The sequence below is a fragment of the Eucyclogobius newberryi genome, unplaced genomic scaffold (genome assembly GCF_026437365.1).
Source record: "Eucyclogobius newberryi isolate DKJ021-1_F unplaced genomic scaffold, fEucNew1.0.hap1 SCAF_9, whole genome shotgun sequence".
In the NCBI taxonomy this organism is placed as follows: Eukaryota; Metazoa; Chordata; class Actinopteri; order Gobiiformes; family Gobiidae; genus Eucyclogobius; species Eucyclogobius newberryi.
The window spans coordinates 20,822,344-20,843,820 of record NW_027316532.1 but is presented as its reverse complement, the minus strand read 5'-3'; the positions used below and the strand labels follow the sequence as shown (position 1 = coordinate 20,843,820).

The 21,477-nt window shown below is 42.3% G+C and overlaps 2 protein-coding genes across 2 annotated transcripts in view; one reads left to right on the top strand and one right to left on the bottom strand.

Annotated features, from left to right (window-relative positions):
• LOC140353693 (anoctamin-8-like) overlaps window positions 1-9,637 on the top strand; it is a 93,879-nt gene extending 84,242 nt beyond the window's left edge. Inside the window, exon 19 of the mRNA XM_072438368.1 lies at window positions 8,467-9,637. Coding sequence (XP_072294469.1) covers window positions 8,467-9,165 — 699 coding nt within the window. The 3' untranslated portion in view covers window positions 9,166-9,637. The remainder of the gene's footprint in view (window positions 1-8,466) is intronic.
• Window positions 9,638-17,609: 7,972 nt separating this feature from the next.
• On the bottom strand, window positions 17,610-20,839 carry dda1 (DET1 and DDB1 associated 1). Its single transcript, XM_072438531.1, has 5 exons — window positions 20,570-20,839; window positions 19,853-19,933; window positions 19,718-19,769; window positions 19,589-19,650; window positions 17,610-19,503 (listed from the first exon to the last, which is right to left on the bottom strand). The coding sequence occupies exons 1-5, from the start codon at window positions 20,576-20,578 to the stop codon at window positions 19,399-19,401; spliced, it is 309 nt and encodes a 102-aa protein (XP_072294632.1). The 5' UTR covers window positions 20,579-20,839; the 3' UTR covers window positions 17,610-19,398.
• Window positions 20,840-21,477: the final 638 nt, after the last annotated feature.

Sequence of the window (21,477 nt, the reverse complement as noted above, 5' to 3'; positions counted from 1 at the left end):
ACACGCTGGAGAGACTATGTCTCTCGGCTGGCCTGGGAACGCCTCGGGATCCCCCCGGAGGAGTTAGAGGAAGTGTCTGGGGAGAAGGAAGTCTGGGAGTCCCTGCTCAGACTGCTGCCCCCGCGACCCGGCCCCGGATAAAGCGGCAGAAGATGGATGGATGGATGGACAGAAATGTCAGACATTTGTATGGCATGCATGGGAGAAAACGCGGGGACTGATCACGCAAGCTGTGGTAAGCAGCCTGCGTGATCCTCCTGCGTCTCACCCTGTTTTTTCCCATACTGGTTGGTTTTATTAGATATTCTGGAATAGGCGGGTCACATTTCTCATTGGTCAGCCTCACATCAAGGCACTTGGTATTTTTCCGTAGAGATCAAGCCTTGGGTAAACATTACCCAAACTCCTCTGGGCCGTCACCCCCCCCTCGGGTAAACATTCTTTGGCCCATCTTTACGACCCCTTCATAAATGCAGTTTGTCACACACCCGTTCTTCTCTTAGACTAATGATGCAGATAATATATCACTATTATGCAGATAAAATACATCACAGAAATATAATCATATATTCACATTTTATCACATTTCCCTCCTGTTTATCAAAGCATTAGTCACTGTCTCACATGCCAAACACATTATTCTTTTCAGTTTTCAACATGTCTTTCATATAGGTGTTAAAATGACACTTTTACACTCAAAAAGTAATGCACATTTTTCAACATTGAACAAAATTCTTTTCTCTCGGCCCACAACATGTCTACAGCATTACTGTCCTAAATTTTGAGTCAGATTGGTCAATCTCTGAAATTTGACAGACAGACAATTTATACTGCCTATAATTTTGTGCGGTGTGATGGGAAATATAGAAGTACAAGCGGAAAGCCCTTAAACCCACTGCTCTCTGGTCAGTCAGTTTGACTCGTCAGGGACCTCTCTGACCCCAATAGAATCAAATACGTAGTATCAGGTGCTACTGGAACCAGATTGTCCACTAACCTCTCGACCTTGACCCTGCGGTATGGTTCTGGGTGATGCTGGTCTTTGTTCTGACCATGGCTGGCCACAAAAGGGATACATAGGCACAACGTCCCACAAGTGTCCCCCATATCACCATCGTACCATCGTACCACCATATCACGTCCTCGCTTGGTTTCTTAAGAGACCTTCTTCCGCTGCTCGCTTTGGTCACACCTATGACACATATGAACTGGTACATTTCCCATCTCAATTCATAATCTCATTAACATTGCATGTAGTTATGTTGTATCCGATAAAAAACCCTCTTAGTTAGTGCAAACAATAGTGGCTGTATAATATGCCATTGTGTTTCTTCAGCTACTGTCATGTCAATTATACATTGTACATTATTACACATCATGCATTTCATAACCTTTCAAGTTGATCACTTATTTTCTTCCCTCTATTTTCCATTTACCGGTATACACAGTTGTGTATGTTGATCGATTGTCCCGATTGTCCCGTGCATAATACAGGTGTTCAGCACCCATATTATCGTCATCGCTGTGATGATGATAACTGTTGATTCTTTTTCCACAGAGTATGGTACTCTGCGCACCGTAGCCTCTGGCTCTCGTTCATCGTAGCAGAGTATAGTACTTTGCGTACTGTAGAATCTGTTTCCCGTCCATTGTAGCAAGGTATCGTACTCTACCGTAGACTCTGGACAAAACTCATACAAACGAAGTCCTGCGTCTGCGATGTTTATGGATCTGCCACTGTGTTGTCCAGACATTTCTCTCACTTTCCCATGAGAGCACCTATGTTCTCGTCCCTCCAATGGTCGGTGTGAGGACGACACGGTGTGGCTCCGTCCACTTGGCTCCGTCTCTGTAAACACCACATCTCCAACACGTTCTGCTGTGCTGATAAACAAAGTCTTTTCGACAGTTCAGTGTATTTCAAACAGTTTTCTTGTTTCAAATTTTTTTTGTAATTATTGATTCGGATTATTTGTTTACACTTACATATCCCTCCTTTTTGAGATATGGCCTTGCCCATTTCTCAAACTACTACATAATTCTACATTTAAACAAAATTCAATAATCCAGATAGTTTACAACATTCACTAATCCAGGATGTAATCAAGGAAGAGATGGAATTGCGTCTGTCACTCCAACTCCGCAATGTCACCTCTTGACCTTTCACAGTTCAGTGGTCACATCCCTGGCTGAGCCCCCCCTTCCACGGCGCTGGGCCCATGTGTCTGTGTCTGTAATCCGACACTGCCAAACCTGTTTTACCACCATTTGTTTCAAACTCCAAATGTTTCAAACTCTAAATGTTTCAAACTCTAAAAGTCTCAAACTCTAAATGTCTCCACGTGTAACTCTAAATGTCCACGTGTGCGCGCGTATATATGTATGTATGTATGTGTGTGTGTGTGTGTGTGTGTGATTGCAATACAAATACATCAAACAATACTAATTATTTAAATAATTCCCCCGTTTGAGCTGGCCATAAGGGTCAGTTCACAACTTAGAATTTTCACATAATTAATAATTTCACATCTCCTCTGTGGGTGTGGCCTGAATAAAGTCACATATCTAATGTAATATGTGCTAATCTTCTATATGTGCTTCAGGTGAGTTTCAAACTCAATCTCTCACACCTGCTCATGTGGTGCTTTACAAACATTGTGTATTAGTTTGTTCTAACAAGTCTATATGTGTATTAAAAATCAAAATGATTCTAAACCTTCCCCTTGTACATAAGGCACATCATTTTATCAACCCGTTTTCCCCTTCTTTCCCTACTTTCTTTGTCTTTCCTTTGTCTCTCATCACATCTTCCTCTCTGTCTTCCCCTCTGTTTCTCTCTGTCTTTCTCTCTGTCTTCCTCTCTGTCTTCCCCTCTGTCTTCCTCTCGTAACGGAGGAAACACCCATTTCCAAATTTCTAAACCTGCTTTTCTTTCTCTCTTTTCACTTACTCTTTACCTTCACTTGTAACCTGCTTTTACTTTCTCTCCTTCTTGTAGTCTAACCATCTCTTGCCTCCGTCCTGAGTCCTCCAGATTCTTTGCCAGTCAATAGCCCCTTATCTCTGACTATCTTTATGACCCATATCCTCCCATGTCCCTCCACTTCCACTTCTGCATCAATTGCCTTAGTTAATGACCCATTCATGTCTTTCCTGGGAGGGCATTTGACGTCACTATTTAACTTATTCCCTCACTTACGTCTACATGCAATACGGGGTTTCCTCATGATAATACAAATAAATAAGTTACTGATATAACTTTTACTATCACTCTACTTACTGCCCGTTTTATGTCCAAAAACTTCAGTAGTCACTCATTTACCCATATTATCACTTCCCAGGCCTGTGCCTGCATTTGATTCTAAATTTAAAAACACTTCTGTCTTTTCGTCCTGTACTTTCATCTAGTCATGCATTATGGTTACATATTAAGTCCAAAAAGATAATTTTGTCATGTCCAAAAATAACAGAAAACAAAACATAGGTTTGTTCTGTGCACGCAAAAAAACACGACTTTTGTCTTCTATGTCGGGGACAGGAAGTGTCCTGTCTTGTGATCACATTCCCCAAGAAATTGGCCATCTATAAAAAATCTGAATTAATCCTCATCTCTTATCAAGTTTAATACAATCTTTATAATTGATTGTTGTCAATCAAACCAAAACCCTTAAAATTTGTTCTATAGACTAAAATTTAAAACCAGCTGGGTTTAGTTTTCCTTATTTCATCAGTTCAGAGCGTCCTCTGAGCTGCTTTCTTCCCATTCTCCTGCCTTGTTGACCCCCCTTATCTCCCCCTCTCTGCCACGTCATCTGAGCATGCTGGAAGTCTCCCTCCAAAATCCTCTTATGACTTTTCCTTTGTCTTCTTACAGTTTGGGGTGATAATTCTGGCATTATGTGGTCTCGGTCGTCTGAGAGAAATGCTACTTGCTTTACAGTCACGGTCAATGTCAAGCTTCTAGAGAAAATTCCATATTAGATTCCTCCGGACATAAACGTGGTGTTTAAGATTCACCCGTGACTGCAAATTTTAGATCTCTCAGAATAACGCCTTGTGACCCTTGTATGATTAATTGTGATTCACACTTGTTAGTTAATCACTTATTAATCCTCATTCACACATTCACACTTCTCTCTTACTTACTTCGCTCGTGCACAGCGCTTACATTCACTCATCTTTATGTCAGTAACAACTCGGCATAAGGCTTCATTACTTTCTTTCGGTGAGAAACTTAACTCATGGTGAGCAATTTAACTCCTTTATGTGAGAAACTTATCTACACAAAGCCAACCAATATATTTTTTTTAATGAGTAAATATTAAACTCCTGTATTTTATTTAATGAGTAAATATTAAACTCCTGTATTTTATTTAATGAGTAAATATTAAACTCCTGTATTTTATTTAATGAGTAAATATTAAACTCCTGTATTTCTGACTGAGAAATATTAAACTCCTGTATTTTTTGTCAGTGAGAAATATTAAACTCCTGTATTTTTTGTCAATGAGAAATATTAAACTCCTGTATTTTTTGTCAGTGAGAAATATTAAACTCCTGTATTTTTTGTCGGTGAGAAATATTAAACTCCTGTATTTTTTGTCAATGAGAAATATTAAACTCCTGTATTTTTTGACTGAGAAATATTAAACTCCTCTTTATGCGAGTAACTAAACTCCTGCATAAAGCCTATGCATAAAACATTTCATGGCTAACTCTTTCACACGCAACATTTTGTCTGACCTTCTTCGTCGCCTGTGTTCTCCTGCTGCTTCGAAACGACGCGCTCTCCTCGCGGAGAATGAGGTGCGATGGGCGGCCACGGGAAAAGTGGACTTCCTTTAGCTGTGCACAGACTTCACCGATTCACCCGTCAATCTCCAAGAAGGCCTATCGTCCGGCTCGATAGGACCAGAAAATGTCATGGAATTAGACAAACATGTCCTTGGGATGAGACATGCACCGATGCTATTCCTTAACACATAGAGAACACAATTCAACTTAGAATATGAAACGACACAGAAATGTCAGACATTTGTATGGCATGCATGGGAGAAAACGCGGGGACTGATCACGCAAGCTGTGGTAAGCAGCCTGCGTGATCCTCCTGCGTCTCACCCTGTTTTTTCCCATGCTGGTTGGTTTTATTAGATATTCTGGAATAGGCGGGTCACATTTCTCATTGGTCAGCCTCACATCAAGGCACTTGGTATTTTTCCGTAGAGATCAAGCACTTACTCAAGTAGAAGTAAATGTGCTGTGTCTGAAATGACAGTACAGTACAGTTTTATTTGTAATGAACTTTTAGTAAACAAAGCCATCCAAACTCATTACACCTTCAGAGTTTTAAAAATGGCTTGGTCTAAACTTCCGCGTCGTCGTGGAAATGGATGCGGTCGTGTGGGAGCGCGGAGTCGTACACTCGCTCAGGGCTTTGAGTCGCACTGCAGTCCTGCGGCGCTTTGCTGCGTTTGTGCTGATTGCAGAAGATGCGCCGTGTGCGATGGGGGAAAACAAAAGACTTAACCCGCACCGTCACGACGGAAAGGACACGTCTTCTCAAGCGCACGGTTTGTACACAGAGGGATCCAAAGGGCTTTACTCAGCGAGAAAAGATGCGTTTAAATAAAAAACAAAAACATAAAAAAGTAATAAGCAAAATAATATGTCTGTTTGCCGTAACCCGACCGACCCGGTATGAAAATAGCCGACTGAAACAAAAATATCAGCATTTTGTTGAAAAAATGTCAAAGTCTTTTATTTTTCAATTATTTCGCCGACTCACCGACCGGTCTTACCTAAACCGCCGTGTTGAATATTTTTATCACGCTGGTAAACCTATCTTTCGTCCCAAAGGACTGATAACGCACTAAGCAAAGCATGTGCGTCTTCATATTCTGTCCTCCACATGCGTCTGTAACAAAACAGACCGCGCATTAAGGTCGTTACATTGCCTTATAAAAGTTGGGTCGCCTTTGTCGGCGCCACTTAAGTGTCCATAAGACATGTCATGTTCTATCACGGTGTGAAATTTGACTTACGCAATGCATTCTGGGATTGAAACCCGCCCAGCAGCGTCATCACAACAAACATGGCGGCGCCTGTCCCCCCCGCATGTTCCCCCCGCTCGCCTTCGCTACCAAAATAAAGGATAACGGCGTACAAAAGGTCGATTGAAATATCTTAAAATCGTGAGATTTAGTCTCATGATCGGGTTGAAGCCTGACCCCTGGACTGTTGAAGCCTGACTCCTGGACTGTTGAACCTTGACCCCTGGACTGTTGAAGCCTGACCCCTGGACTGTTGAAGCCTGACCCCTGGACTGTTGAAGCCTGACCCCTGGACTGTTGAAGCCTGACTCCTGGACTGTTGAAGCCTGACCCCTGGACTGTTGAAGCCTGACCCCTGGACTGTTGAAGCCTGACTCCTGGACTGTTGAAGCCTGACTCCTGGACTGTTGAACCTTGACCCCTGGACTGCTGAAGCCTGACCCCTGGACTGCTGAAGCCTGACTCCTGGACTGTTGAAGCCTGACTCCTGGACTGTTGAAGCCTGACTCTTGGACTGTTGAAGCCTGACCCCTGGACTGTTGAAGCCTGACTCCTGGACTGTTGAAGCCTGACCCCTGGACTGTTGAAGCCTGACTCCTGGACTGTTGAAGCCTGACTCCTGGACTGTTGAAGCCTGACTCCTGGACTGTTGAACCTTGACCCCTGGACTGTTGAAGCCTGACTCCTGGACTGTTGAAGCCTGACCCCTGGACTGTTGAACTTTGACCCCTGGACTGCTGAAGCCTGACTCCTGGACTGTTGAAGCCTGACCCCTGGACTGTTGAAGCCTGACCCCTGGACTGTTGAACCTTGACCCCTGGACTGTTGAAGCCTGACTCCTGGACTGTTGAAGCCTGACCCCTGGACTGTTGAAGCCTGACCCCTGGACTGTTGAAGCCTGACCCCTGGACTGTTGAAGCCTGACCCCTGGACTGTTGAAGCCTGACCCCTGGACTGTTGAAGCCTGACTCCTGGACTGTTGAAGCCTGACTCTTGGACTGTTGAAGCCTGACCCCTGGACTGTTGAAGCCTGACCCCTGGACTGTTGAAGCCTGACCCCTGGACTGTTGAAGCCTGACTCCTGGACTGTTGAAGCCTGACTCTTGGACTGTTGAAGCCTGACCCCTGGACTGTTGAAGCCTGACCCCTGGACTGTTGAAGCCTGACCCCTGGCCCCTGACTTCACTCCGAGTAAAAAAATTGCTAAATGTTGATCTTTCTTTTTTGCCTTCAAAGTAAAAAAAATAAGAATTTGCCTACCGACCGAGCCACTTGAAAAATGTTGACTCGGGTTACAGCAAACAGACAATTTATTTGGGGCAGCCTAAGAGCAAATCATAACAATAAAAAAACTGCTTGTATTTGTGTTAATAGTGTTAATCCGTATTGTATGAGTGTCAAGCCTTTTCAGAGTTTAAAATGTTTGTATTGTTTCATTCTTGTGCATATTTACTTCAGCTGCACTTTTAATTTAGTGACACCAACAAGTACAACAGGACTGCTTCTTAAACACAGTACTAAAGAAGTGATGCTGTATGCATTAGAAGTATTAATACTAATGCGTACTAAAACTGGTCTCAAAGCTAAATGCTCGTTTGAAGTATCAACGCTAAAAAAAGGACATAAGAGGGGCAAATATTGACCGTTCCAGAATAGTTTTAGAATGGAATAGTTTTATCAGGTCCACATGCAAATAAAGAAAATACAATTACTTGAGGACAAAAATGAAAGTCCATTATAGTATGGTGACAATTACAACTCAATAAAATCTGTAAAACGTAAAGGGCCTTTGCTGTTGCTGTGCGTAGTTCCAGACATAGAAAAACTACAGACTATAACACATCGTCGACTGTTTGTGCACGATGACAATAAGAGGTTCTCAATGACATTTACACCTCCATAATGCACCATTTTGCATGTTTGCATCCTCCCCAATCAACGTACGGCACGTCTCAATGGGGTATGAACCTAAAACATCCGACATATTGATCTCTTCATGGCGACACTGATTATTATTGTGGGGAAATTATGTGTTTCTGCCCCCGTTATGCCACACAACAGCCACTTTGCATCGGCGGCTTTTCTAGCAAATGTTTAATTTAGAAGGCTGTATATTATTTTGCAATCAAAGTTCCGGTAAGGACTAGGGTTAGGTTTATTTGGTTAATATTCAGGCTTTGGGACAGGTTTACTCACTGAGTCTAGGCAGAACTGACCCGGAGTCTGACTCTTTAGATCATTTAGACAATTTTCAAGGCTCAAACGCAGGACATGGCAGGATTACTCAAACATGCACGGAGCAAGTTAACTGTGAGATCAATTAAACTCTGAGATATTGCATGGTTAAAAGCTCATCAAAGTCAATTTTACACACAATTTCCCCCTTAATAGTCTTTTTTTTTTTTTTACTTTGTAGAAGCACGAACGCCAGGCCCAGCAGCACTACCAGCAGCTGCAGAGGAGGAAACGGGAGGAGGAGGAGCGCCAACGGCAGGCCGAACACATGGCCCGAAACAGGGACCGCGAACGGGACGAGGGGAAAGCAGACTCCTCCTCCTCCGGGAGCGACCACCACCACGACAAGAGCCACGGCGGCGGGAGCGGCAAGTCCCGGCCCGGCTCGGGAGGAGGCAGCTCGTCCGACAAACCCAAGAGGCCCAGCTCCCTCTTGGCCAACAATAACGTGATGAAGCTTAAGCAGATTATGCCGTTACAAAGCAGGGGCGCCAGGTCTCCGCAGTCGCCCACGGGAAGCGAACCGAAACTGCCGGGATTTCTGAGCTTCAAGTTTCTGAAGTCGCCCGAGAATAAAAAAGAAATCGCCGTGTCGAGCTCTTCCGGGAGCACCGCAAACGCATCTTCATCAGCTTCATCAGCAGGTAGCAGCTCCCAGGAGCGTTCACAATCACCCAGCAAGGCCTTCAACCCGGGGAAACTTTTTAACTTTGGGAAGTCGGAAGGAGGGACGTGCGTGAACGGAGCGCAGCAGATGGGGGACAGGCAAGCGTCGCGGGCGGACCTGAACGGGATCCCGGAAGAGATCCCCTCGCCCAGATCGGACGGAGCGCAGAACGGACACTCCACGGACTTCGACACAACGGGGCCCAGAGGGTAAAGGTGGTCGGGAAATTGTGGTGTTGTCGGTAAAGGTTTGGCTACATGAACACAGATATTTTTTACACTGGTGTTTCTCGTTTTCGTTCGAAATTAAACTGCTGAAATATGAAGTATACAAAGGTTTGCATCGTGTGTTGCTGGTGGGTCATTATGTCCTCGGGCAAGACACTTAATCCACTTTTACTCCAGTGTCAGTCCAAACGAAGAATCATCAGAATCTTATTAAAATATGAAGAAAACAATGGTAAGCGATAAACATAGAATGCTGTTTCATCAGAAATGGGTGAAAAAACAGGGCTTTGTTTTGAAGAGCTTTCAGAAAAGGCGCCGCACCAGAACGCCGCAGCTCGATCCTGTTGGCTTACCATATCAAAGTCAGAAAAATCCCAGGCTCAGATCCCAGTCCGAGCAGGAGCAGAGACGGGAGCATGCTGATGGGCAAAAATACACTTTTATACACAATTAATCTGCAATTAATCCAAAACAAAGATCACTGTTGAAACGATTTAGATCAAATTGACAGATAAAATTGACAGCCTTGAACATAATGAAATTGCATAGAAGCCAATATACATTTAGGACCTGCTTCACTCAATTACATTTCTTTCCTCTGGGGAATTAATTAACTGACAGTAGTATGGTGTGAAAATAATATTGAAATACTTGCTTTGAGGATACACCAAATATGTAGTGTATCAAAAAGCTGCAAAAAGGTTTGAAAGAAAAAAATGTACTTTATATCATTACTTTGTAATGAATATCTGATTATTGCGGAATGTCCCCCCAAAAACATCATAGAGCTCATAGACATCATGTCGTCTCTTCTCCGAGAATTTTAAGTTCAGTTCAGCTCAGTGTTAAATGAGATTTTAAGACGTTAAATACAAATCAAATGTATTTACCAGTAGTTTTCCCGTCTTCTAATCAAATTGATTTTGCTCTTTTATCTCGACGGACGTTTTGCAGATCCTGCCAAGTTTGAAACGTTTTTATTATCGCTCGAATTGCAGTGATCTGACAAAGAATATGCAGATATCTTACTAAATCTTGGTGCGTATCTCCCTACATGGCTTCATATAGTTTGTTGCAGGGGTATTACCTTCAAATCAACATGAAAATCCGACCTAAAATATCTGTGTACATGTAGTTGAGTTTTTGCAAATGGAAATGGCCTGGCTTATCCATCGTAGCACTACTTGAAGCCTGGAGGAGACATATCTTTTTCTCGTTTCTTTGCTGTGAGACTGCTGCACAGAAGAAAAGCCCTTTTTGTGACCGCATAAAAGACTCAAAAAGACACACGAACTCCCTTCAACGTCTTTGAATCTTCCTCATCGCAATACACAAAGAAATGCATGAGCTGCGTTTCGACGATTCCCAAGCCTTCAAAAGCTGTGTTTCTTCATTAATAGTCGGAAAGTGTACGTTTTTCTGCACCTCTCGCCCGTTCGGACCGACTGAGGAGGAGAATATTTGAAAACACAATTGGTCTGAGTAACACTTGTACTCGTGATAGTTACAGAGCGTTTTTAATCACGACCACACAAACAGTTTTAGTTTTACTGTGAGAAATGACTGGGCTTTACTTTTATATCGACGACTGGAAAGCAATATTGACGAGTTTGTACAGAAAATGACCAGCTTTATTTTCAAAGCTTCGGTGAGGCAGGTCGTATGCTTTGATCCATTTTGCATTAGAGGTGATTGTGAAATGTGGGTTGCGCGCAAAGGGACACAGGTGTTTTGCAGAGAACAGAAGCCCAGTAATAACTTGTACATTAGGGCTGCAACTTGTGATAATCATAATAGACGGAAACACAACATCCTAATTCTAATAACGCGTAACAAGTATTGCAAAAACATGGTGTTTCATTGGGCATATTAACTCAGAATGAGAAACCCATTAGAGTCTTTTGAAAGTGAGTTTTAGCTCAGTGTTTCTCAAACCGTATTTGTTTTATTTAGAGACAACTCTATTAGGGATGGCCGATATATCTGTCAATAATGAAAAAACGGACGATATCTGGCACTAATATATATTTTTCTTTCCCCTCTTTTTTGAACAGACTTCTCAGTAAAAATGAAAAGTATTTAGGCTGAACAATATGGTAGTTTGTCATTATTTTTAATGTTTGTTATTTTTTAATTATAAGTAAAAAGTTAATTTGTTAATGTTAACTTGATCTTAAAATAGATTTGTGGGCCTTGCTATGAATTTTGAAATCTAAATATTTGCTATTGAAAACAGCAGCATCTAAATATCGGATATTGGTATCAGCTCAAAAAAAAACATTAAAAAACATATAATCCATATTAGTCCATCCTTAAAACACATTCATGTTTTGTCCTCCTTTGGATTAATAGTTTTTAGAACTACTTTAACCATGGTTTGTCTCATTTTAGATCTGGGTAAATAATAGACCATATTTAGACCTGGTTTAGGCCAGATAAAGGTTTCGATCTGGTTTAGTCTCATTTTAGACCATGTTTTGACCTGATAAAATCCGGGTTTAGATCTGGTGATAGTCGGAAAGCCACATCATATCATAGATTGCACTTGAATAGTTTGAGAAACACTGTTCAGGCCACACAGATGAAAAGTCCACTCACTCTTTTATGTTGGAAGGCCTGTCACCTTCTTGTCTCCATGGAAATGTTATTGCTTTGCCTGGAAAAGTTCTTCAGCGTGGCATTAAATTCATGCTTCACACATACATCTAGTTATTGGTGTTTTATTGCAGAATAAATGCCATCAAAACACGCAGTGTAACTGTGAGCGACATCTGTTCGCCTTTTCACAGATCTGACCTGTGAAACGTGGCATTCCAGGCCAAGCAAAGAAGGTTTCGGACCCTCCACCAAAAAACGTGACACAAAACACCTTTAAAATGTCATCTGAACTTGGGTTTTTGCTCTGGTTTTGTCTAAGGCTTTAGTCAGCAAATGTGGGTTTTAACTCCTTTTTTCCTAAAACGCCTGAAAAAATGAGTTCCATTTAAAACTGAAGCTGTTCCTGAACCTCTGGAGCCTTTGTGAAGCTGAGAGCTGAGTAGTTTTGGACACTGTTTTACTCTAATTATAATTCAAAACAAACTCTGCACCGAGGAATTCAAATTTGAAAGGAAATCAAATTAACTTTTTTACTTATAATTGAATAATAACAAACAATGAAAATATTAACGTTCTACCATATTTTTTTTGCCTAATTACTCTTCTATTTCCATTTTTGCAGATTAGTTAGATTTTCTTTGTTAAATATATAAATGAGTAAAGCTGGTGTCGGAGGGATGGTGTGATTGACACTCAAATCAGCATTTACTGGGTTTTGACAATTGTCTTTTAAACGCTAAAGGTAAATACACAAAAAAAATGTCCAGACAGAATCCATATAAAAGTCCTATTAAGTATTTTTTGTATTTGTGACCCTAAAACAAGAGGGTTACAGCTTTATTTTTAACATATCAAGCAGCTTTATAGTTCCCTTTTATAAGATGGTGGATAAAATGATATAAACGTAGTAAAATTCCAAGCGTGAGGGTTAATTTCAACATAGTAAATCAAAAGAGACGGCAAAACTCTCTCATCCTGTGCAGCCCAATCGCAAACACCCAAAATAGTGAGAACATTGTTGAACTGGACTTAAAACGCAGAGGAAACAAGCATAACCAGCATTAGCACATTCTGGGCCGCTTTTCTCAGCACCACGCCTCCGCTCTGTCCTCGGCATCCTAAAACGCTAACGTTAAAGTAGAAGAAGTCGAGACATGTTGCATTTTCTACCCGCGCCTTTTGGAGTTGCACTGCGTTCACGCCAAAGGAAAGTGTCTCGGATCACGATGCAAGTCATATTTGAACGTATTGTTGAATGTCTTGTATAAAACAATAGCAATAAATTGTTTGGGCAAATTATAGAGGCAATAACGTGGTACTGCGGTGTATTGGTCGAGTATCGCAGTAGGATTTCAATACCAGCTGTCCAAAAACAACATTTACTGCATTTAAATGTGTGAGCAAAGTAACAAATCTGATCACAAATGGTAACGAAAACGCCAAACTAGATCCGAGCCGCTTTGTGAAACCGCTGTGAACGCAGATGCGCGAAACTGTTCAAAAGTGACGCCATCGCTCGCGACAGAATCGATCAGAATGAGCTCGAGCATCGGGGTTTTTAAACATGTTTTTGCCATGATTTACGTTGAGCCTTATTTTGTACTTCTTGCAGCACTAATAATTTTACTTTTTTAACCAAAGTTATATTTTTTACTTAACTTATACAGTGTTTTGTGCGTTGCGTTCGAAAGCAGGAGGTATTTATGACGGTGTCGTGTGCCCTGTCGGTCAGCAGAGGGCGCCAGAGGGAAGAACGGAACAGAAAGGTGTTTGTTTTGACGTTTAGAGGCCACCATCACTGTAGTTTTTGTAGTTTTTTGGAGCAGGACGGTACATTAACTATGCATTTTCATCACATACAACCACTGGCGGTGATTTTTGCAATAACACGTGTAAAATACGACGTTTAGAACACCAAATCCCCCCGTGTTTCCCCCCGTAGTCAAACTCTATGCATCGTGTATTCGGTCCAAAATGACTGTTTCAAAGTCGTTTGTGTCATTTACTCGCAGTTACAGTTTCGTCAAGCTATTTTATTCTTTTTTATCTTTAATTTGAGCGCTAAAATCTAGCATATTTAAGTCACAATTGAGATTTTGGTAGAAATTTTGCTCAGATTTTACACACAAAAAGAATACATGAGGTCCTTTTTTGTCCCTCATAAATGTACAAGAACAGAAGAAGAAGAAAAGCAAAACATAAATAAAAACTATTCAATTTGTATTTAAAACAAAAATGTTAAAATGTCAAAAACGTTAAAATCTCTAAATTGTGTTTTTTTGTTACTCTGTCAAACCAACGTTATAAGCTTACCATCGCCTCAGCCTTGAAAATATACTTTTTTAAATATACATATAATTTGTGCAATATTACACCAAGCTCTTTTTCAAATTGCTTTAATTACAGTGTGTTTTACTAATTGTTTTCCCAGTCTTTAAGCGCTTCATCCCCTGTATTATTACGTTTTTTACTGTTGCAATAAGGACAATAAGGACAGAAGTGGTTGCAGTATTATTGAATTCACATGAAAGTATTTGTGTCCAGTGGAGTCTTTAGTGCTGATTATTGGCTTTTATTTCCACAAAATGCCCAATACTCAAGTAATTCAAGTTAGTCATGTCGCGCGCAGAAGTGTGAAAAGTACTCAGAATCTTACAGTTCTCGACGTTAATAATAATACTGTTATCTCAATCGGTTTGTTCATTTTCTTGAGAATCGAAGTGTCAAAAAAGGTACCGTTATAAAAAAATAAAAAAAAAAGTACTTCTGATACCGAAAAACCCTGAAAACATTGTTTCTGAGTGGTATTTATTGGATTTTATGAACATTATTATGATTTCTGGTTCTATGTGAAGATTAAAACAGGAAGAAAATACTGCTCAGCGACAGTATTGTTTGTGTTGTACAATGTCACACAAAGCTCGACTGGCCCCGCCCACGTCAAGCCCCCCACCTGGTTCCAGAAGTCAATTCCCCATTCATTTTTTGGTTGTATTTTCAGTATAAAACAAACAAAAACATTGACACATTTAAAACTTTGATGAAATGTTTTAATAACTTGAAATTGTAGTATTTGTGGTGTTTTATTACCACATTATTCAGCTCCCGGCGAGCCATCAACCATGAATTTATTTATTTTTTGCAGAAAGCCTTTGGGAAAATGAATGTTGACTTCTGTAATCACATGGTCACTGTTGAGCTCAAAGGTCTGGGACGTTGGTAAAATGGTCATTACTGTCCAGCCACTTTATTTTTTCAGTTGTTTATGACACACACAAAAAGAAGTCATCCACGTTTCAGCCGTGCAGATGCGTTTCTGGTCAAAGCACAGATATTTGAACTTTCAATAACTGCGTCCGCTCGTCGTTGGGTTTTGGGAGTCGTTTGATCTGTGTAAAATAACGGGAAAGGGGTGGGGAAAGGGGCGGGGAAAGGGGCGGGCCCGGCCGTTGTCATTGGTGACGCCGAGCCACGTCCGAGTCGCCGTCAGAGCGCCCCGCAAAAGCAGAACATCCATTTGCTCTTCCAACGTACGCACCACTGTATCATAATGTACTTTGAAAATGAAAAAAAATGGGGAAAAAAAAATGGGAAATTGGGACTATTTATTTCTTTTAATTTATTTTTGTCATATTTTTGTAAGACCTGATAGTTAATAAAAACTTTCAAACTTCCGCTTTCAGTGTCTGTTAATTTTTGTCGTTTCACGGAACAGTTAGTGCGACTCCGTTTGTCACGCTAACGGTTGATTTTTGGGCAATCGCGAATCAAAATAAATATAAGGTAAGTTTATTGCCAAAGACGTACTGTCAATCTGAATCAAATGTCCATGTGCTTAAATATCTGCCGCTTTATTCGCCGCTGTAAACATTGGCACATTCTGTCCACAAACAAAGGTGGCGTTGGTACGAGAGGAACTTTCTGATCGTTTCGTCGTGTGAAATCGAGTTGAAGCTGGCTCAGAATTGGTAGAATTGGGTTTTAAAATGCAGATGTTTTGTCCTGGTTCGTGTCTGTAATCACTGGGCCAAACTGCAACAAACAAAAACTCACGCAACGCTCAACGTCTTACGTCTTCTGCCTTCCGCCCCTGTGAACTTACAGCTTCGAACAGCGCTAGCTTTTGTTTACTTTATTTCTTCCTTTACTATTATTTTTGTTTTGCTTTATGTACATTTTTGTTGCTGTAGGTTTAGAACCCTCCCGTTTTCCAGAATATAAGTGGCACCATAGTTTTCATAGTTTTGGCCGGGGTGCGACTTATGTGATATTATTTGTTATTTTCACATGACAACCACAAGAGGGCGCTCTAGGCTCTAAGCGACGCAGAAGAAGAATCTGCACTTCCTCTACCTCCGGAGTTTGTGGAGTTGTTTAGAAGTGACACAGAGGAAGAAGAATTCAGTGGATTTAGTGATTTGGGGTAATACTGATGCTTTGGTAAACTTGTTAGCATGTTCTTTATGCTATAGTTATCTGAATAACTGTTAATATGTTACGTTAACATACCAGACACTTACCACAGTTCTGTCTGTGCGTCATGTAGCTGAAGGTGTTAGCGTTAGCATACGTACACCTATTCACCATGTTCTCTCATCTGTTATTTTAAATTGCATTTCAAGATGAAATGTCTGTTCTCGGTCTTGGATTTTATCAAATACATTTCCCCCAGAAATGCGACTTATACTCCAGTGCCACTTATGTTTTTTTTCTTCTCTTATTATGCATTTTTGGCTGGTGCGACTTATATGCAGCTGCACCTCCGTCCTGGGCTGTGCTCTGGACTCGGTGCAGGAGGTGGGGGACAGAAGGGTCCTGGCTAAATTCACATCTATGCTGGACCATGAGTGTCGCCCCCTGCAGGACACTCTGTCCGCTCTGGAGAGCAGCTTCAGTGAGAGACTGATCCACCCTCGCTGTGTGAAGGAAAGGTTTCACAGGTCTGTCCTTCCTGCTGCTATCAGACTTTATAACAAACACTGTTAGTCCTAACCATGTGCAATACCGTCATATTCATGTGCAATTACTGTCATACACTCAATAATGTCACATTCATGTGCATATAACTGATGAAAATAGTGTTTATTTTACCAATATTAGTATTATCTTGGTTACACTAGCTGTTTTTATTTTATCTTTATTTTTCCCCTCCATTCCTAATTAGGAAATGAGGTTTTGTCCATAGGAGTTTTTGTTTATAAGAGTTCTTCTATTAAGAGTGTTTTTTAATCTTCCTATAAGTTATGTCCTTTTCCTCTGTATCTACCTGTGTTGCAACAATGAAATTTCCCCATGTGTGGACAATAAAGGAATATCTTATCTTATACTCCAGTGCCACTTAAAGCCCGGATAATACGGTAATCCAAACACGGTGGCATTAGTGAATCACAAAAGGTTATAAAAGACTCCAAGCCACAACTTAAATATACCGTAGTCAGTTTGTGGACTGTATCCCGAAGTATAAAAAGGTTCAGTATTTGTAGAGTTTCTGGGCTTTTTCTGTCAAAAACCAGTCAAACGAAAACTAAACATGAGCGTAACCACAGCTAACGCTTTATCAGCTGGTCACGTTTCACAAGCTGTCCCATTACGTGATCTGCAGTTGTACGGTTGGTCGAGGCAGCAAAATATAAAATACAACTTTTATAAATCAGCCGATCATCACGTTGTAGAATATTACATACATATTGATTACACGTCTACGGAGGTTTAGAGGAAGAGTGATTTCCAGTTTGACCTCTTCTTCCTCACAATATTATCAAAATTAACCGGTAAAAGTCACATCAACAGGACTCCCCGCACAAAAAGCGATGGTTTAAGCTTTTAATTGTCGTCTTAGAAAGCATAAAACAGGTTCAAGTCGTCTTTTCTTACTGTTGACTTTATTCGGTGAGAATGCAATGGAAATATCTAACGGTTTTACATCGGCTAAAGTGGCAGTTTGTGAAGGAAAAGGTTTGAAAAGTACAGGATCGTAAGCACTGAGCCTCTCTTTGTCATCAAGTCACAAAGGTCCATAAAAAAAGGGCAGCAGGGACAATTGTTTCGGCGCGAGAGGCACATACGTCAGAATGTGTAAGCGTTATTCTTTTCGCCGGATAAATAGCCGTCGTGTAAACTGGACTTTGGCCCGCGAGCGACCAGGAAGTAAAGTTATAAACTGGGCAAAACTGTAAAACTGGGCAAAACTAGACGAGCGTTTCTCTTCGAGTCCCACACGTCGCTTTAAAAGTAACCGAACACTCGTTACGGTCGGCTTTATGCAACGTAAAAAAAGAAGAAAAAAAAGTGCATTCCACGTATAAAACTGGGCTCGACGGCTGAAAACGGCCGCGTGATACTCTTCTTTCCTTGACGTAAACACGAGTAAACACTTTGCGCCATCGATGCGACTTAAAACGAGTTTGATGGCAGCGATTGGGAGCCGTCTCTCTAAAGGAAACAGAGATTGAAACGAGTCTTACTTTAGCCCAGCACGTCGCGTTTTTGCACGTTTAAAAAAAACACCAAACATCAGAGCGCTACGTCACAGTGAACAATCTAGACATTTAAGATGAACAAAAGACGTCAGGTCGATTGGATTAGTTTCCCCCGACAGAACGAGTCACGTCCTCGACCTTCTGCCGTTTCTGCCACGTCGATAAATCGTGCGCCGTTGAAAAAACAACAACTTTTAACTGTCACTTGAAGGTTTTTCCCCCCCCTTTTCTCCGGTCCAGTCCATTTCTGACCAGGCGTGTGGTCACATCACGTACAGCAGAACAGCCGCACACGCACGGGCATTTGCTCCATGTAAACGGCAGAGAGCGGTATAGATGTAAAGACGCACTGAACATTAGCAGCAAAACAAAAAGTGTGTGTTTTACATGACAGCAGCATCAAGGTCAGTCCAATTTTCCCCCAGACCCGGGTATGGGTCATATGCCGCTATAATTTATGCTGTGGAACCATCATACATTTATGCACAACTTTTGGGGCAGTGGAACCTGAACCAGTAGCCTATTCTAGTATTAGCGTAGCTCCCACGTTCATAGAGTAGGGGGAACATAGGCACCGGGGGAGGAACATAGGCACCGGGGGAGGAACATAGGCACCGGGGGAGGAACATAGGCACGCAGCCGAAGCTGTTAAACGGTTCAGGAACGTTTTATCGAGCGCTACAATTTGCAAAGTCTTTATTTGATCCATCCCTTCAAGACGACTAGGGGCAGGCGGGGCCCATCTCCAATTCAGGGTCTTCTTGGCCGGAGGGGGTTGGCGTAAAGGTGCACGTTCTGGGTCTGAGCGCGGAGGAGGAAAACTCGCCCGCAGAGAGAACAAGCAAACATCAGAACAAGCCACACGTACAACGCTGTATTTAACGCCGTTTCTCGAGTGAAAACCGTGGCCAAAAAAAACACAAAATATGCAGCAAACTAACAAAATAAAAGATGTATTTGTAATGCAGTGCCACATATTTGCCACTGACATTGCGTTGTGGGTTTCGGGGGATATTCCAGTAGCTGCTGTGAACATTTGCTGCGAGTGCGATGATGCTTTTCTGCGTTTACATAGGCCACGCCCCCCCCCCCACACACACACACACACTCGCACATGTACACACACACACACACACACACACTTATGAGTCCTCATTCATCTCTTGGCTGTCCGTCCGGGCGATCTTCCGTGGCGGCGCCGGACTGTCCCCCTCGCCTTGTTCCTGCTCCCGTTTCTTAGCTGCATTCTGCACGACACAAACGGTTCAGAGCGTCAGTTCAGACTCGCGTCGACCACGCCCTCGCGACGTGGAGAACTCGCACTGATCGTACCTTTTTGTCCCACTGCTGGTGAAGGTAACGCAGGAGGATGTTGGTTTTCTCCGTCACGATAACTGTAACACAAAAGCCTCCGTCAGTGTGTAGCGTGGACGAGATGTTCCTCCACAGCGCGGCTCTTACTCTGTTCAGAAGGATATTCCCGCGTGGGCAGGTAGACTGAAGGCCTCCGGTTCTGTAGGCAACAACATTCAAACTTTTATACATATATATAAAATGACAAATGCGTGTAACGAATGGATTATAAACTGTACTTACAGAAGCTTTACAAACAGAGTCTGCGTGAAACCTGCTGAAGTTACTCTTGTTGTAAACTGGAAGTCCTCTAAGGAAGTCTGCCTGTGGGAAGAGAGAGATAAACACAATATATTATCTTAAACACGGTCTCCTTTAACTGTGTTGACCTGTGCTGAGGCTGAACCCTGCGGTCACGTCTCATGTCTGACCATTACAATGAGCCACTGTGTCCTGTAACGCTAAACTGCACTAAACACGTCTCAGACTGAGCAGGACATGGCTAGACGTGATCTGGATAGGAGTTGGACAGCAGCTGGACAGGAGGCCTGGATGTTCATGTGATGAAGAGCCGCTGCTGGGGCTCGGGCAGGAGCCGGTGCTGAGCTGAGGCTCGGGGCAGGAGCCGGTGCTGAGCTGAGGCTCGGGGCAGGAGCCGGTGCTGAGCTGAGGCTCGGGGCAGGAGCCGGTGCTGAGCTGAGGCTCGGGGCAGGAGCCGGTGCTGAGCTGAGGCTCGGGGCAGGAGCCGGTGCTGAGCTGAGGCTCGGGGCAGGAGCCGGTGCTGAGCTGAGGCTCGGGGCAGGAGCCGGTGGCCTTGAGCCTGGCAGGTGTGGTTAGCTCAAAGCTAACGTTAGCTCCGCAGCTTGTTCTCCAGCTTTTCTACGACTTCCACAACAAACCTGAACATGTAAACTTAACATTGCGCACGTGTGAGAAATCGTGAGTGTTCAGGACGTTTACCTTCTCCATAATGCAGGAAATGTCCGCCGCTGCTTGTGCCCGACAGAGATGACCGGTAAATGGTTTGTGTCTCAGTAAAACCTCGGTCTTCTCAAGTGATTTTGTAAAACAAATAAAACATGTCAGACTGACACCGCCGTCTCCATCATGTGTCCGAGAGTTAAAGCGAAACACGTTCCAGGTTCAGTAAATACAGCTCAAAGTGTCAAGACAAATGTTAGCTGAGCTAACCCGAGCTAACAGTGTTAGCCTCAGTGCTCCGGCTCGTGCGGCTCGTGCGCTGCAGGCGGGGTGCCAGATCAGCCATACAGAATCACGCAAATGTACACTTAATGTCACACAAACCAGTCCGAAACTAGACCACTAAACTTATCCCAAACACTTTATCATCTTTTAAAGCTTTATTAAGTAAAAACATCACTTAAACTAAATACTTCTGCTATTTCAAAAATACAAAGTCAAATACTCTTTATAGTATTTAACATATTTAATAATGGTAGCATGTCAGAATCAGAATTAGAAAAGGTTTATTGCCACTGCTAATGAACAGATTTCACAAACAAGAACTTGCTTTGGTGATTCGGTGCAACATAAAACAATGAACAATGACACAATAACCTGTTAAAGTCAAAAAGAAAAACAATTAAAATCTGCTATAGAATAAAAAAGGCTTTCTATGTACACAAAATGTACAGTTTAATTGACAGATGTAGGGCAGAAAGTGATTAAATTATGGTTAAATTATAGTCAAAGTGACTTGTTGTGTTTAAGAAGTGGTCATGAGTCTAAAGGCAGAGGGAAAGAACCTGTTCTTATGGCGGGAGGTTCTGGTCCGGATGGACCGTAGCCTCCTGCCTGAGGGGAGTGGCCTCCTGCCTGAGGGGCGTGGCCTCCTGCCTGAGGGGAGT